We start from the raw sequence: 16,175 nt of genomic DNA, 5'->3' as shown, positions 1-16,175 counted from the left end.
TATTCAACTGGATTAGAGCAATAAGTGTCAAGTGTTCGACAAACAATGATGCCCAACATTTGCTGCTTCCTCTTACGTGTTAAGAGTTTCCTATTTTTTGTAACTTATTTCAGTGTACATTGATATGTTGGTTTTGCGCTGTTGGTCAGAAAAAACATATTCAAGAATATGGCTCTATTGACTTGTGATGGATATGTTTTACATTTCCATACTGCATGTAATAATCTTTAAAGCAGAGTACAGAGAACACTGTGCAGACATGAATTAACAACAGATAGAAGGGGAATAAACAGGCAAATGGTCCTGGACTCAATCAGGCTGAAAATATTTCTCTCTGATGTATTTGGAAATATGTCTCATCCAGATGTAAGCAGTCAGAAGTCATTGAACTGACTTCATGTAAGCTTCTTTTCTCACCTATTTAACTACTCGCACACATACATACACATGCACTGCACAAGGCCTTTAGAGCAGGGCAGGGTAGAGCAGATGCAATATCACATTTCTTTTTGTCTGACAGAGAGAAAATAATAAATAAAGTTACTAGGCTGTAGCTCAAGCCTCCTGATAGATTTATCCAGCTGCACAATGGCTCCTTTATAAGACACATATACATCCAGCCTCACCTTATCATTTGACCTGATGACGGTCAGCCGTAAATTGGTGGGGGTTTCTCCATCCACCGGTTCTTGCGGCTTGTCCTCTGCAACACTGCGCTGTTGCCCAGAAAATGAGCCTAATTCTTTTCTGGACGGTTGGCACCAGGCAGTAAAAGTATCCCCTGAGGTGGCTTAATCACGTTTGATCGAGTGCATATTTGAAAAGCAGTCGCAGTTATTGTGATGGACTGCATTAAGTCTGCAAGGCGCTATCTGTACGTGCAACGTTGGTTTTTCAGAGCAAGATTCCACTCAGGGCTGGAGCGCCTTGGGGTTCCAGGCCTCCTTTAGAAGGTTATGGGGGTTTCCTGTCAAGATGAGAAGTAGTTTAATTTGCTCTAAAATGTCCCAACGCTAGAATGCACGGCAGTGAACGCAACCAAAAGTTACAATCACATCTCTGTTACCTCCCTGGGGGCATTTATATAGTTTGAAAACAAATAAATAAAAGCAAAATTTATGCCAAACAGGTTGGTGGGTTCCGTTTTGAAGTTCAAGAAACATGGCTCTGTTTTGATGACCTCCTGCCCTCTTCTTGTCGGGAATCCCTTACCAACCCCCCACAGTCCCATGGGAAGGCATTTAGTATCTTTCCTGAAACAGTGAGAGAATCCTGCTAAGCCTGTTAGTAGTCCTCCGTTATAACTGCCCCAGGCTTTACTGTTTTCTACACAAGAGAAATGGAAAGAACGCCAGCCAGCAACTGGGGGGGTGGGGTGGGGTGGGGTGGGGGGGCATTTCTGTTAAATGGGAGACCCTGCGGCTGCACATGTAGACAGCTTTTTGGAGAAAGGGTGTCGGGGGGACAATAAGTGTTGCACTGGTAGCCTGACAGGAAGTGGAACATATGTCCCCTTTCCAACTCCCTAAATCTCCAGTAGACCTCACATGAACTGAGCTTCTGGCAAAGTTTGTATCAGAGCCTCCTCCGCACTCTGCAATCCCCCCCTGTCCAGTCACCAGTCCTCTGACAGAGTCATGTTGACAGGGATCCAGGAGCTGAGGGGAGGGGCACTCCAAACAAACCACCCTCTGGGAACCCAGAGTTACACCATCATAGCGAACCTACCCCACCCACCACCCATCAACTGCGGCGAGCTACGTCTAAACTGGCTTTCCGATGCTGAATTCCTCTTTTTCTCTCTCTGTTTCATGGCTGCACCCTCTGTCCAAACAATCAAACCCCAACTATGAGCACTGACCCCTCTCCAAGACTCATTGTTTTAGTTTGCTCTACGGGCTCAATGTGGTTTCTCCTCCTTTTTTTTTTTTACTTATTATCCTCCTCCTTCTCTTTGTCTCCTCAACTACTTACTGAAAATCTGCACAACTTATTTATCTTCCTGCTCCCTGAGTTGCTGAGTGCTGCTGCAAATTCCATGTTTAGTGTGACTTTCTGGCTGTTTGACTCCTAATCTGAATCTGGGCCATGACTTATGAGGAAAGCATGTGGTATGTGACTCCATGTGTGCAAGTGTGTTTGTATGTATGGTGTATAATTGATGGCATATGTACGAAATTAAGGTTTCAAAACATGCCTTACCTAATTTGCATTGGAATATCAGCCTTTCCAGAGATTAAGGTGGTGTCGAATGCTAACAGAGGTGGAGCTGAGGTTTCCGTCTGTCACTAGATAGTCGGTTCTGAGTGGGAAAATATGTTCGCGATGCCCTGTCGGGAAGCAATCAAGTCTGAGTCTGTCAAACAGCCTGGCTGAGTTTTGTCCTGTTTCTAGGCGCTGGTGCAAAGGAACAAAAGGGGCACATCGACGGAGGGTGGTGTTGGGGGAAGCAGACAGCGGTTTCTGGGAAGAGGCAGAAAAAGGAGCCATGGGGTGGGAAATGGTGGAGGCGTCTGAAACCAGGAGACCAAGCGTGAAAGAGATGAGACAGGAAGGGAAGCCTAGATTTGGCCCAGGATCAGACACCAGAGAAGGAGAGATTAAGGCCCCATCATTCCCAGCTGCATCATCAGGACTTTGCTCCCCCCCCCCTTAGTTATTTATGTGTTCTTTGCCCCTGTAAACAGTTGTTGGATTTGTAGAACCAAAGCATGCACTTAAATGTACACACAAAGACAGCTACCCCACACCCCAACACCAGGTCAGATGGATCTCCAGTTATTCCAAAGAGTTGGGACCTCTGCCCTGGCTGTAACTGAGATGAGGCCTGCCTGAATTGCCTTGGATGTGACTGAATGCCCCCCTTCTTTTTTTTTCCCTGGGAGAGCATGCTGTTTTGGGTCTTTGCCATGCATTGTCAGCCTCTCTAGTTCCTCTTTCTCTACTTGACTTCCCTTCTGCCTCTGCTTCATCCCACAAACAGGCCTTGTTTTGGCTGGATGTGCGGATCACACGGCCACAGTTCACCGTTTTCTTTTTCACTCCAGTGCACTGCGCTCTCACACGCTCTCCCTTTCTCTCATTCGCTATTGAACTTCATCATGTGATTCTTTGCTGTGAAGAGCTGCCGGGTGGCCAGGTGGTAGAAACAGAAGGGACTGATGGGAAATTGGACGACCCAAGGTTAGCCAGGCGATCTTTGCTAGAGGATTAATTGTGTAAGAGCCATGTAATGATTGCTGGCATGTCTCTGGAGTGAAATCCTGTTAGTCACTGCACAGGGGTCAGGCTAAGACTGAGCATGTTGTGTATGTGTAGATGTACGTGTGTGCATCAGGAAGGAAGGTGACTCTGATCACACCCGTATGCATGACCAGGTGGTGATCTGACAGGGTCTGTCGTCTCAAGCCGAAAGAACTACATTCTCCCTCCCACTGTGTTCAGACTGAGACATGCAGATCTGCTTCAGTGTAGGAGTTAGTGGGAAACTTGTCCCTCATGTATACCTGCAGTAATTGGCAATATGAAATATATCGTGTTGTTCATAGGAATCGTTTATTGTAGATGATTGGCTTTCTTGTACGATTGCACAATATTGGATTTTTGCCAGTATCCAATATGCCAGTATTTTCTAACTCACTTTGGCCAAATGCCAGTAATGATATGCACATATTTTTCCCACCTAACTGCAGAGAACATCAAGTCTCTCCTGCAGTGGAATTAAAACATTATTATGCCCACTGGCAGGTGCAGACATAAACAGCACTTTCCAAATGTTCACATTCAATAGGCAAAATAAGAAAACTACTTCAACTCACATTAAAAACAGGCCATATTTATTTTCATTTCAAGTTTTTCAAATATTTTGGGCATTTCATTCTAAAGCATTTATCAGCTAATACAGATATCATCTTGCATAGCTGCGATGTAGCTCTCAATGTTTCTTGTGGCTTCTCCAGCAGATTTTCATTTTTAGGCTAAAGTTACATAAATTTTGCTTATTATGTTTTCGCCTTTGTCACCGTCTGAACTATAGCACAAATGTAGCTGTTTAATCATTCTGTCATCAAATACTAATGTGAATAATAATTATGCTGCTTTTAGATTATGTTTTATTTCTGATTTATGTTATTATGAACAATGATGATATCTGATGTCTAGGTTCGTATCTCATCACCCCACACAAGGAAACACTGACCTCAACTCAGTAGGATGGCCAATCAAGATAAGAACATCTGAAGGGGAACTTCAACTTAGAACACACAGGTGGATGCTCATGGTAGGGTTGGGAAATGCTCCTGTATACAGCAGCAGTCTAATTAAGTGACAGGCAGTGCAGAAATATAGCAAGCAGAACACGGGGACCATAAGTGTGTTGTTAGGTTTAAACAACGGTAGAAACTACCCGAACTATAAAGTATTCAGAAAACCTATTGTTTTGGTATTGATATAGAAAATCAGGTATCACATTGGAACTAGTGCTGGAAATTTTCTATTTTTAGTAGTATCTCTACAACATCAATGAAATGTATGTGCTGGTTGTACTGTACACCTTGGACACCTACTGCAGCAATGAGTCATTCTCTTAACTCCAGCTGAAGTTTTTTTGTTGTGATTCTGTCCTGAGGGAAGGAAAGCCCCTTATCTTCATACACTCCCTCATTTTACTCTATCTCTTCATCCTCAGACAACATTGAGCAGCTTATTGAACACAGATGATGAATGGGTGTGGATTGATGGCAGATAGCAGGCCGCCACTAATTGACACTGCTGTATCACTTAATCTCCCGCCTTTGTATTCCTAGTCCTCCTCCTCCTTTTCTTTTTTCAGCACAGCAATCCATTACAGTCGAGATTAGTTGCTTTAAAGGAGCTGTATGTCCCTCCATGATCTATTATAATGAAATATACTCCAGAGGAGATTGCTCAAGGGCTCTTGTCAAGGGTATGTTTTTTTGGAAGCACTATTCGTTGTGGATGTTGTTAAATTATGGAAAAGCATGTGCTCTTGAGGTTTATTCTCTGCACGATGTACACATTTAATGTAAAAAATGTCTTCTTTTTTTCCCCCAAAGTACATATTAGTTTATTTTCAGTATAAGCACACTCCAAGCTTCATCCATGCTGGAGTTTGCCACTGTAATAGTGTTCTTGGTCAAGGCCCTGCTCAGAAAGGTGAGGATTCATTATCCACCAAGTCATCCCTCTGCTAGTCAGAGCCAACCACACTGGACAGAATGAAGTGCAGGTTGTACAAATCCTTAGGCCTTCTTCTGAGCCAAATCCCTGTCTGTTTGACGCTTCAGCCTCTCTGCTACCGCTGGCTGAACAGAAGTGATTTAACTGGCAAAGCTTCTGCAAGCTCTTTTCTCCTGATCAGAAGTGGGGTCCAGCTTTTGGCAAGGCATTTTAGGCTGGGCAAGGAGACAAACATTCTTGTCGCTTTGTTATTTACTTGGGCCCAGGAACTCTAAGGTGTGTTTTGTTTTTCCGGATAAATCTAATCCGAACAGATAGGATTTCCTGGATTTGTAGAAGTTTGTGTTTTGTATTCTTTATGAAGTGCTTGTAATATACTTTTATCTTCTTTACTGAGGTTTGACTCCTGACACATTGTTACATTTTCATGGCTTGCTGTTCAACATAGTCGTAGTTGCTGCAGCGAACAAGTTCCATGCAGATGCCCTGCTCAAAGGACCCATGAGTAGTTTTCAGTTGAGAGTCTCCTTTTTGTTTTCCTTGTGCTGGGTGGGAATTTCAGCCTGTAACACTCCAATCTGAAACCTGCCTATCCAACCTTGAAGTTACCGCTATTCCACTATCTAACACAAACCATTTCCAAAAGATTTGCATGTGCTCAAACTTCTCCCAGCTCTCTTATCATGTTCTCTCTCATACTCTTCTGCCACTTTGTCATTCCTCTCTCTGAGATCAAGCATTTACTCACTGCGCTCCACTTCTCCCACCCTTGACTAAAGGATATGCTTTCCTTAGTCTCCTCGACTCAGAATCAGCCTCCTTTTCCCCTGGGACCAGCAGAAAGCCGCGCTAGCCCACGGCCAGACGGCTTTTAATCATTTATTTAGGGGCTGTAAGGCCGAGTTCAACTCCACTCTCTCACTTAGTGCACACAGAGACTAGTGGGAGAAAGCAGGGGAAGTGAACGAGAGACGCCGCATTAAGCTCGGATCAAGAAGCGAGTTTGTCAGCAAGCCTGTGAGGAACCTCCCCTTCCTTTCTGTCCAGTGCTTTGCCAAGCACTATGTGTTTTAAACAAGTGTAGGATGGTGCTGCTTCTATTACATTTTCCTGCTTTGACTATACATCCCCCGGAGTTCACCCAGTGAGGCTTCAAAGGAAATGAATGTCACTGGAATTCAGCTAATTTGTCTGGATTAGCTGGGAGCTAAAGAGGTAGAAAAGGGAGAATTTACATTTTTATCCTAATAAAGATGTCATGTCATACATGTAACTAGGTCCATATACACATCCTCGTACGGCACACTGGATGGCTTAATTATCTTAGCTGAAAGTCTAATGAAATACTCTTTTTCTTTAATAATGTTCAGTGTAGAGATGTTAATGATTAACAGTTAATCAATAACTGCCAGTAGTAATTAAATATCAGAAAAAATATTGTACATTAGGTGTTGTACCTGGCCGTGCCACCAGGTAAAGCTTCTTCCTGTTTCATACTGTAGCTATCGATGGATTTCGTCGCTCAGACTATGGGCATGTCCCATGTGGTCAAGCAGAGAGGAGCTAGCAAAGGGCCACCATGACAGAGACTTGATGTCTTGGTGTTGGAAGTCATTTTACATTTTAAAAGCATAGTGCACACACTCTTCAAATGAGGTGTTATCCCTTGTTGTTTTCAGCACTGAGCACTGAGTCAGGAAGGTAATTTCGCATTTATAATTGAACAGAGCAAGGACCTTGATTGGAGGCAACTAATCAGTACTGACCTTTTCTTTGTCTGCATGCCATTAGAAAGTCCTTCCCAGCAGAGCAGTGCTGTTTAGCCTGAGGTCAGTGGTAAAAAATGTCTTTTCCTTAGCTCAGCAATGATTATGTGTAAATAAATATGCCTCTTTCTATGCAGCAGATAGACTTCCCAATCATTAGCCCATAATAGTGGTCGGGAACCTTTCTCAAAATGTAATGACCTAACTCAATTCACAGTACTAATTGACTCTAAGTTCTTAATAGACTGGAGCAGGTGAGTAGAGTTTTTTTTTTAATTTTCATTATGCTGCAAAATGAGGCGATGCATACACCCAAAAACAAGAGTCCAGCCCCATTTTTCCCCCAGCAGGGACGTAGAGGCTGGAGGGTTGTGGGATTAAGGGAAAAGATCGTCAACATAAAAAGTCCAAACTTTAGACTGATCAGCACGAAGGACTGGGGATCAATAAGGACTGTGTGGGGCTTTGAAGCCTGAGAGAAGTTGCCCAATCAATGAAGAACTGTTCACTTATTAGTGTCTTCAAAGACGTGAACAAAACAAGCAGCCTTCCTCCACAGGGCATCATTTTAGTGTTTCAACAAAACACAGAAACATGAAAACTTTTCCTCTTGCTCTCTCATTGGCCTTCGCTTCATCTGTCCCTCCAGCTCAGCATAAGTGGTCAGAGAAAAATAGTCTGCTGCGTTCATGTCAGTTTTTTTAATGTTACAGCATGTGATGTGAATTCAAAAATAGTTTACAATAATCCGATTTTTTTAATGCTCTTCTGCCTCATGATTGAGATTAATAGGGGTAAAGAAAGCTTAAAAACTGCATTTTTAATAGAAACTGGTACGTATTTGTTCATATTTGTGAATAAAAATTGCTTTTCACCATTGTGGGAAATACCAGAAAGTACGCAATATAGATCCATCCATTATTTATACACCGCTTAATCCTTATTAGGGTCGTGGGGGGGCTGGAGCCTATCCCAGCTGACTTAGGGTGAAGGCAGGGGACACCCTGGACAGGTCACCAGTCTATCACAGGGCTACATATAGAGGCAAACAATCACATTTGCATTCACCCTTACAGACAATTTAGAATCACCAATTAACGTCAGCATGTTTTTGAACTGTTGGAGGAAGCCGGACAACCCTGAGAAAACCCACGCAGGGAGAACATGCAAACTCCATGCAGAAAGATCCCAGGCCCAGGCCAGGACACGAACCGGGGATCTTCTAGATGCAAGGCGACAGTGTTAACACATTCTTAAGATCAGTTGCATCTGTCTGGGCCTAAAGTGTGCAGCGTTCTTTCTGTTTTCCCCTGTTATAAGAAAAAATCTCATCTCCACTCCACCGTCCTACTCCAGCTCTTTCCCTCTCCGCCTTTCTCCATTACTTTTGATTTCCTCTCCCTCTCTTGGCTCCGTGCTGTTTTGGTTATCAGTGATTGCCTCAAATGCCTTCCTTCCCCTCTCCATCACGAGAGCTGTAATTTTGTCACACTCTTGCGCAGCAGTGGGCCATGCCAGGGCGTTGCACCTCCTACCACTGACTTCGTATCATTTTCCATCAGCAGGAAATGCAGCAGGAAGCACATTTTTCTCCTTCTTTCACACAGGGTCAGGTGGGGTATGTGGGACTTTATACTCACTTTCAACCATAGCCCATGGATACATTTTTTTTTTTTTTTCAAATCCATACCCTCCAAATGAAATATGAATCAAAAATAGTCCTCCAGGCTTTTGCTTGCCTTGAAAGAAGCTTTAACTCAATTTGAAGTCTCAAGAGGTGAGGAGTTGTTAGCTGGCCTGCATTGCTGTATTTGGATATAAATCATAAAGTGTCAGAACTAAACACAAACTAGGAAAACTTTATTTTTGTAGCTTTCTTCTTGTGCACTATATAGTCATTGTGAAGAGTGTGTGTGCTCATAGATGTGCGACATATAACAATTATTTTTATTTTAAGTTATAAAGGGGTTATTTTCATTGACAAAACTTCTTATGTAACTTTGATGAACAGAGATGAGTTTTTAGAGGTAAATTAACAAACAGAAGTGACAGCTACTTGGTTAATTTATTAATCATTGCAACTTTATTATAGCTGCATTAATTCCAGTGTTGTTTTAAGTAATTTTCTGTGAAAGCCAATCTTATTATGTAGCGAGTTCACATCTAAGTGTAGATTTTTTGCATTTTTTCCTTACTTTGTAACATGTTGCACTTCAACTGTGGTCAGTTTGCTATCACAATAATCTCCCTATAGCTTTTTTTCAGTTATACTTAATGCCTAAGTAACAGTGCTTTTCTTCTGCAGATGTTATGGTAAGCAATAATTTAAACAGCACTGGGAATGGGCAGTTACAAGTGTTGTTGTTGAACTGAATTAGAGGGTTTTGTCGGACAATGCATGCAAATCTGCCTGGCCTGTATATAATTGGTGCATTGTCTACTGGGACAGATTTGAATATATTTGACAAAGTGAATCATTTTCATAATGCTTTTTCTATACCAATGCGTAATGTTAATGTATTTTCTAGTTCTTGCTTGTTATTGTCACTTTTCACATTACATTAGGATCATTGTTTTTGCCGAGTTCATTCTGCACGTCATGTTTGCCTATTTTTATGTCGCAGACACTTTTTATTCAACGCCTTGCCGCAGTATATTTTAACACCATTATATTCTACACATTATTATTCATGTAGTGTGTTTCACACTTTTCATCTACTTGATGCTCGAGTGTTGCATTGCAAATTGTAGGTGGCATTACACTTAATACCCTTCCTTTGCAGTGTTCTTATTTATGCTCTTCACTGCTGGATTCTAATATCATGTGTTGCTGCAGTGGCCCAATTAAAGGTTCATCTTGTCGTATGTCTAATGGAATATTACCTGGATGTTGTTCTGTTTTTCTCCATGCTGTTTAAAGATTATGATTACGAATAGCTGTCTGTTAAATCTGGATTGCGTAAATTTGTGTTTTTTTTCTCTCCATCCCTGTGCAGGAGCAGAGCCCCAGTAACGCAACATCCCTGGCCATGATGCAGGAGCCGCAGGAGGTGGTGGAGGAGACGGTCACCATAGAGGAGGACCCTGGCACCCCCACCTCCCACGTCTCGGTGGTCACCTCTGATGATGGAACCACACGGCGCACAGAAACCAAGGTAAGATGCAAAGGAATACTCAGCTTGGTTATAGTGCATGAATATAGGGTGGCAAAAATGTATCTATAGATGTGTTTAAATACTATTAAAAAAATGTTCATATAGATTATTTGACTCTCAAACACACTATGTCTTTGGGGGGGCTGAGTACCCAACTCTTTTCTTACTGTACTGTTTTTAGAGAATGAGAGCCAGTTAAAAGGTTGAGCTTTGAAATGCTATCAGAAAGTCAGGCATAACCTGCAGATAAAACTGTTGTCTTATCGATTGCGTAGAGCTGACATTCAACATGATACCTATTATTACATCTTTGTAGGAAACCTCAGAGCAGTTGCATTGTTTTGGTACAAAGATCTCACAGTGGCAATACCCCACAAAGTCCTTTTGATCCATTTCAATGTAACTTCAAATTGTGGTTATGGATAGTTGCGACTAAACGGCATGGTTCTGTACCTGCACTCACAGACTTCCATTCTGAAGAATTCTAAATCCCATAATCCTGCAGCCCAAAGTGGTTTCATCTCCTTCTCATGGCTTTCTTTATTTGATTGTTCTTTTGTTATGAGCCAACTCCCCTGGTGTTCTTCCAGTTTTGTGCTTCTTAAAAGCTCTTTTGTTGATTCGTCCTCTGCTGTGTTCTGTTGTTTTTCTGTAAGGATATGAAAACTAACGTGAAGGTGAGTGCACTTTTATACCAGTATGGCTTTTTTCCACCACGCCACCATTTAACATACGCCCTTTCAGGCTACAGCAGCAGTGTGTAGCACGATCTGCATCACAAGCTCAATACACCGATCAGCCACAACAATAAGACCAACGGTGAAATAAATAACATTAATCATCTCACAATGCAATGTTCTGCTGGGGATCCTTAGGTCCTGCATTCATGTGGATGTTACTTTTACACATACCACCCACCTGAATATTGTTGCAGACAAAGCACACCCTTCCATGGCAACGTCACTTCCTGGCAGCCGTTCCTTCCCCCAGCAGGACGGTGTGCCCTGCAAAGACTGCTCAGCAATTGCTCAGGGAAGCACCTAAGAGGTGCTGACTTCACCAGTTGTATTGACCAGCCATGGGATGCGCCAAAACAAACCTAATTCCACGAATGCCTCAACCACCATAACCTAAAGGATCCGCAACCTACATCGTGTTGCCAAACGTCCCCCCACAAGTCATGTTTCAGTGCTTAGACAGTTCAGAGTTATTTTGTTGGTACAACAGGGACCTAGGTAATATCAGGCAGATGGTTTTAATGTTGTGGCTGATTGGTGTAAAACTTTTAAACTCTAAACTACTTAGTTCCTGAGTCACTGCTTGCTGCTTCCACCTCTTGGGTTGGTCCATCCTCTACAATAATATTTCTTTTGCATGTTTTTTTCTTTCTGTCTTTATTTTTACTTCTATAAATCTCACTACATCCCTCAGCAACATATTATAATGTGAGATAGAAAGTGTCTTTAAATGCTCGCTATAATCTTGCGATAAATCTTGAGGACCCACCATAAAGCTGTGGAATTGCAAAATTTTGTGGCTTTTCAAAAAGTGTTACTGCTATAGCCTTTGTAACATTCCACGAACTAGGACAAAGTGATTTGCTACCTTTCTGAAGATGCCAGTGCTGAAAAATAATTTTAAGTGGCATCAGTAGTCTGCAACCAGATGGTGTCAACTGTGCTCCCATTCATGATGTGTTGGAAGACAGTCTGTATTTCACTTCTAAGTCTGAATTCATCACTGTCTGTGCACAGAGAAGAATCTCCACTAGAATCCACAGCAGATTTGCTTGTGGAAAAAAAATAAATCTGTGACATCTTCAGAGAAAGGTGGGGGTTGGAGGATTTTTCTTTTTACTCCTGCATTTTGAGACATACCTGCAAAGATAAGCTTATATTGCGACATTTTGTCTTGGGATTCAGTTGTAAACGTAGTGACAGTCAGCTGCTGCTGCTGTAGGCTTCCAGCGGAGCGGAGAGTGCTAGTGTGGAGCTCTTACTCCAGGGACTGTGAAACTGTAATTAAAAAGCCTGGTCTAATCCCTCATCAGGGAGGACCCATCGCCCTCCAGCCTGTTTACTGCGAGGGGATTGGCCACACACACTCTCTCTGACACACATGTTTTTATGCATTGGGGCACAAAACTTGTTAGGAAAGGCATGCAGTAAAACATTACACTAATCAAGGGCTTTGCTGCCGAGGAAGGGAGAGGAAGGACGATACTTTTAAGGGGCCCGCCATCCTACTGAGAGCGGGGATCGGGTGGTTTCTGGAAGTCACTTTGAGGAGAAAAGCATATTAATGTTCAGAGTGAACTTCTGGAAACTGGCTTCTCTGTGGTGGCAAATGGATGCAGATTCAGCTGAGAATTTAGACAAAAAAGTTCCTAAACTTGTCTTCCTCACTCGTCCTGTCTTTTCTTTTCCTCTTTGCATCTCTTCTCTTTGACTCACTTTCATGTGTTGTTTTTTACCCTCTCTCCTTTTCCATCTCTCTTGTCATTTTTCAGCATCTCCCAGTTTTATTTATGTGCATATCTGTTCATTTGAACCAAAGTCTTGCCATACTGTCTAATGCTAACGCACTACTTTCCCTTGATGGTTTTCCCCCAACTGACTGTTGGAAGATGAAACATGGAAGCTTCTCCCATCTTCCTGATTTGTAGGCAAAATAAAGTTTTTTCAGTGGTAAACATGTTTCTTTTGATTTAGCATCAGCAATATTGCTAGTTAGAACAGTAGGAAATGAACAGAAAATCCATATGGACCTAGAGTATATGGCAGTAAAAGAGATGGGAGTCATGTTGTACATTCAATTGTGTGTTTGTGCTGAGGGGCTAGGGTATGTTCCAGCTGACAAATTCAGTTAATGTGGGAAGTTTCACATATCAAGATGGAAAACAACCATGAATGGCCTTTAAGTGGCAGATTAACTGCTGGCTCTATTTATGTTTTCAATCAGTTCAACTCAATGTGAACTGGCCTGGACCCTGAATGTGTGTATGAGTCCGAGCACATGTACGCACTCAGTTAGATCCACATTTATCCTCCTGTCCCAGCATGCCATGCTTTCCTTTGGCCATCATCCAGCCCTCCTTTCCTGCTGGCAGACACTCTGAATTGGAACACCAGTCATTGTAGAGGAAGAACTCAGTTGGACTAATAAAAGCAGCATTCCTTCTCTTTCCTCTGGATATGAGCTAATGAGACTTGAGGAAGACCACACAAAAAATAATAGCATTTTCACTAGCCTGCACACAAAGGGGAGCCAACCTTAAGTAGGTAGGAGGTATTTATTAACTTCTGCACAAAATGCCAAATGGTAGTTTCATCAGGTGTTATGAAAAGTGAAATGTCGTTGTTGAACAGAACAGAGAACAGAAGCCTTTTCTGTTCAGAGTACACAACTTTCTGTTTTTTTCAGACTCAACAAGCCATTTACAAGCAGATGTTAAAAACAGTTTCTAGAGCGCAGCAAAAACACTCCTCTCTCAACGTGTGCACAGCTGTGTCATTACTCTCCAACCATGTGCATTATAGAGCTTAAACAGCAGGTTGGATGTACACCCATGTGTAATGAAATCTAAAGCTGTTTGCTGAGTTCTCCTCCCACCCATCCCTCCGACTCTAGGTTACCAAAGTGGTGAAAACCATCACCCGCCGCACTTACCTCCCACTGATGGTGGCTGACAACTTGTCAGTGGAGTCCAGGCCTGCCACTCGGACCCCCACCCCGGTCTCCATCTCCACCCCCACCCCATCAGAGATAGACCCAGTAGGATGCTGAACCCTGTGTGATTTTTGTTGTGTTCTCTCCCTCTGTCTGCCTCCCTTTTCCTGTAACATCGGGTTTAAAGACATTTAGCTAGCCACTCGAACTTCCTAACGTTGCGATGAAAATAGCTGTTTCCACCTCCATCATCTTTGCAATTGGGTTGAAAATTAATCACGGGGCTCACAATCACAGGCTGCTTGAAAACCTGAATTACTGCCTCATCCTCTCCCACTAACCCCCGGCCACCATGTCCATTTAAACTCACAATAAAGTGAATGCCGCAGAGGTTGTGAAACCTCTTACAGTGCTGTAAAGTGGACAGTTTGACGCCTGCTGCCTTTTGCTCTATTTTTAACAGTTTGGTAAACACTTAAAGATTGTGTCTAACTGCCTGTGGTTGTTTTACACATTTTTCAGTGCTGTGACTTTCCATGCATTTAAAAACACATCTGTAGTATTGCTACATATGCACATACTCACGCTCTCCACAAATTTAGCAATTCTCTTTTAGCTCTGTTTACCCCACTTCAGCATATTTCAGAGGCTCCTCTGAAACTCAGGCCCCTCGCCTCCCCTTGCGTGACGGTTTAACGCCTTGTGAACTTGAGCATACATCAAAGAGTGTTTGAAACCTGTGTGATGGCTCCCCTTGCAGCCCTTGCAAATCGCCTAAAAAGCTGTGTTAGTACAAGGCAGCTGGGCATGTCAAGGCTGGGAAGCTGTAGCATTCAGCGTGCTCTCCTTTAAGCCTCTGACAGCCAGAAAAGAATAGACTAAAAATATGATAAATAAAGTGTGATAAAATGGCAAGATATGAATTAAAGAATACAGATTTTATTCATGATCTGAAAGACTTCAGTGTTCTTGTGAAGCTGTATCTCTTAGGGAAAGTGTGTAAAAATATAATTAACTGAATTTATTATGCCAACATAATCACCTCATGCATGGTATGACATTCAGCCCTGGCTCCTGTTGTCCCCTTGAGGCCCTCAGTTAGCATTAGGACCAATGATGTGAACACCAGCCTCACTTAGTTCATACTATGGCCCATCACTGTGAATCAAGAAGATGGAAGTAAGATTGTTATTCCAAGGTCATACTTGTCCTTTAGCTAATGTGAATCAAGCAAATGAGCTCTTTATTTTAAACTGCACAAAGCCAAGGCAGAGTGGCATCAAAAACAAACGTAAACTGCTCAGTAATTACTCAGAGCATGGAAATGAACCTTGATGTTCCTGAAATAGGCTTTGTTATGTAGCTCACAATCAGGGTGTAATCAAGAAACAAGGCCACTGAAGATTTCTATTTGTTTCAACCAAGTTAATGAGGATGCCGTGTTGAACAACAATATGAGGTTTGTGCTTTTGCTCTTGGCACCCTCATCTGCAGTGCGGGTTAATACTTCGTTGTGGTTTCTTGATATTGTTACATGCCCTTGCTTGCTACTGATTAAAATCAAAATTATGGCATTGATGAGAAAGTAAAGAATGCATTTTACAATTTAGAAGGCTGGTGTTGAAAATTAAGACCATCAGAAACAGTAATGAGCAAAGTGTTTTTGGTAATTCTTTTCTTTTCCCCAAGCACTATCAAGTGTTGGTCTACTGTTGTCAAGTAGGAAAGAACCTCTCCACAACACCTTGTCAGCCACAACATGAACTGCATCAGACTTGCATCCCGGCAGATGATGATTAATTTTCATCTACCTCATTAATTTTGAAGATGAATTTATAGCCGCGTACAAAATAGCCAATTATCGGCCACAGCAGAATTCACTGGGCAGAAAATTGGTTTCTGTATGGGCGGAAAGCCCAGGGAGGGACTTGGGTTGCTGTCTGTAATTCTCTAGTCAGACAGCCTCAGAGACAACAGACGAAGTTATTTAGCTAAAGGATGAAGTGAGCATGAGAAATAGATACATGCAGGTCTGGTTGTTACAGTCCCCCAGCTACACAGTGTGATGCTACCTTGCCTTCCTGGGGCCTGCAGGATTTAAGGTCCAGCAGAGCTGTGGCACTTCAAGATGGCTCTTTTACAGCACAATCCAGGAGACTCAGTCCACCGAGTCTATACTTACTGTGTATATACAGTAATTTGAGTTGGGGTGTTTGTCTTAGAAGAGATTATTTTAGCATATGTACCTGTATCTTTTTCCAGTTTCTTATTGTAGATACCAATTGGCCATTTTGTCTAGAACCTCTTCCAGAGCTGTTTTGAGGGGAGAAAAAACATCTACATAAGTGTATGTACTTCTGAGTGGCCCTGAAAAACTACTCGATGA

General features: G+C 42.4%; 1 protein-coding gene across 13 annotated transcripts in view; it reads left to right on the top strand.

Moving 5' to 3' along the window:
* Positions 1-16,175, top strand: part of arvcfb (ARVCF delta catenin family member b) — a 274,511-nt gene that overhangs the window by 166,322 nt on the left and 92,014 nt on the right. For 8 of the 13 annotated variants that reach the window (XM_055011233.1, XM_055011229.1, XM_055011239.1 and 5 more), the window contains 3 exons: positions 9,962-10,120; positions 10,777-10,797; positions 13,751-13,894. In XM_055011233.1, coding sequence (XP_054867208.1) covers positions 9,962-10,120; positions 10,777-10,797; positions 13,751-13,894 — 324 coding nt within the window. The remainder of the gene's footprint in view (positions 1-9,961; positions 10,121-10,776; positions 10,798-13,750; positions 13,895-16,175) is intronic. The other 5 variants (XM_035948747.2, XM_035948751.2, XM_055011238.1 and 2 more) reach the window with 3 other exon arrangements.

Source organism: Amphiprion ocellaris, chromosome 6 (assembly GCF_022539595.1).
Source record: "Amphiprion ocellaris isolate individual 3 ecotype Okinawa chromosome 6, ASM2253959v1, whole genome shotgun sequence".
Taxonomy (NCBI): Eukaryota; Metazoa; Chordata; class Actinopteri; family Pomacentridae; genus Amphiprion; species Amphiprion ocellaris.
Note: the sequence above shows the minus strand (reverse complement) of the source record. Positions and strands in the feature narration are given on the sequence as shown.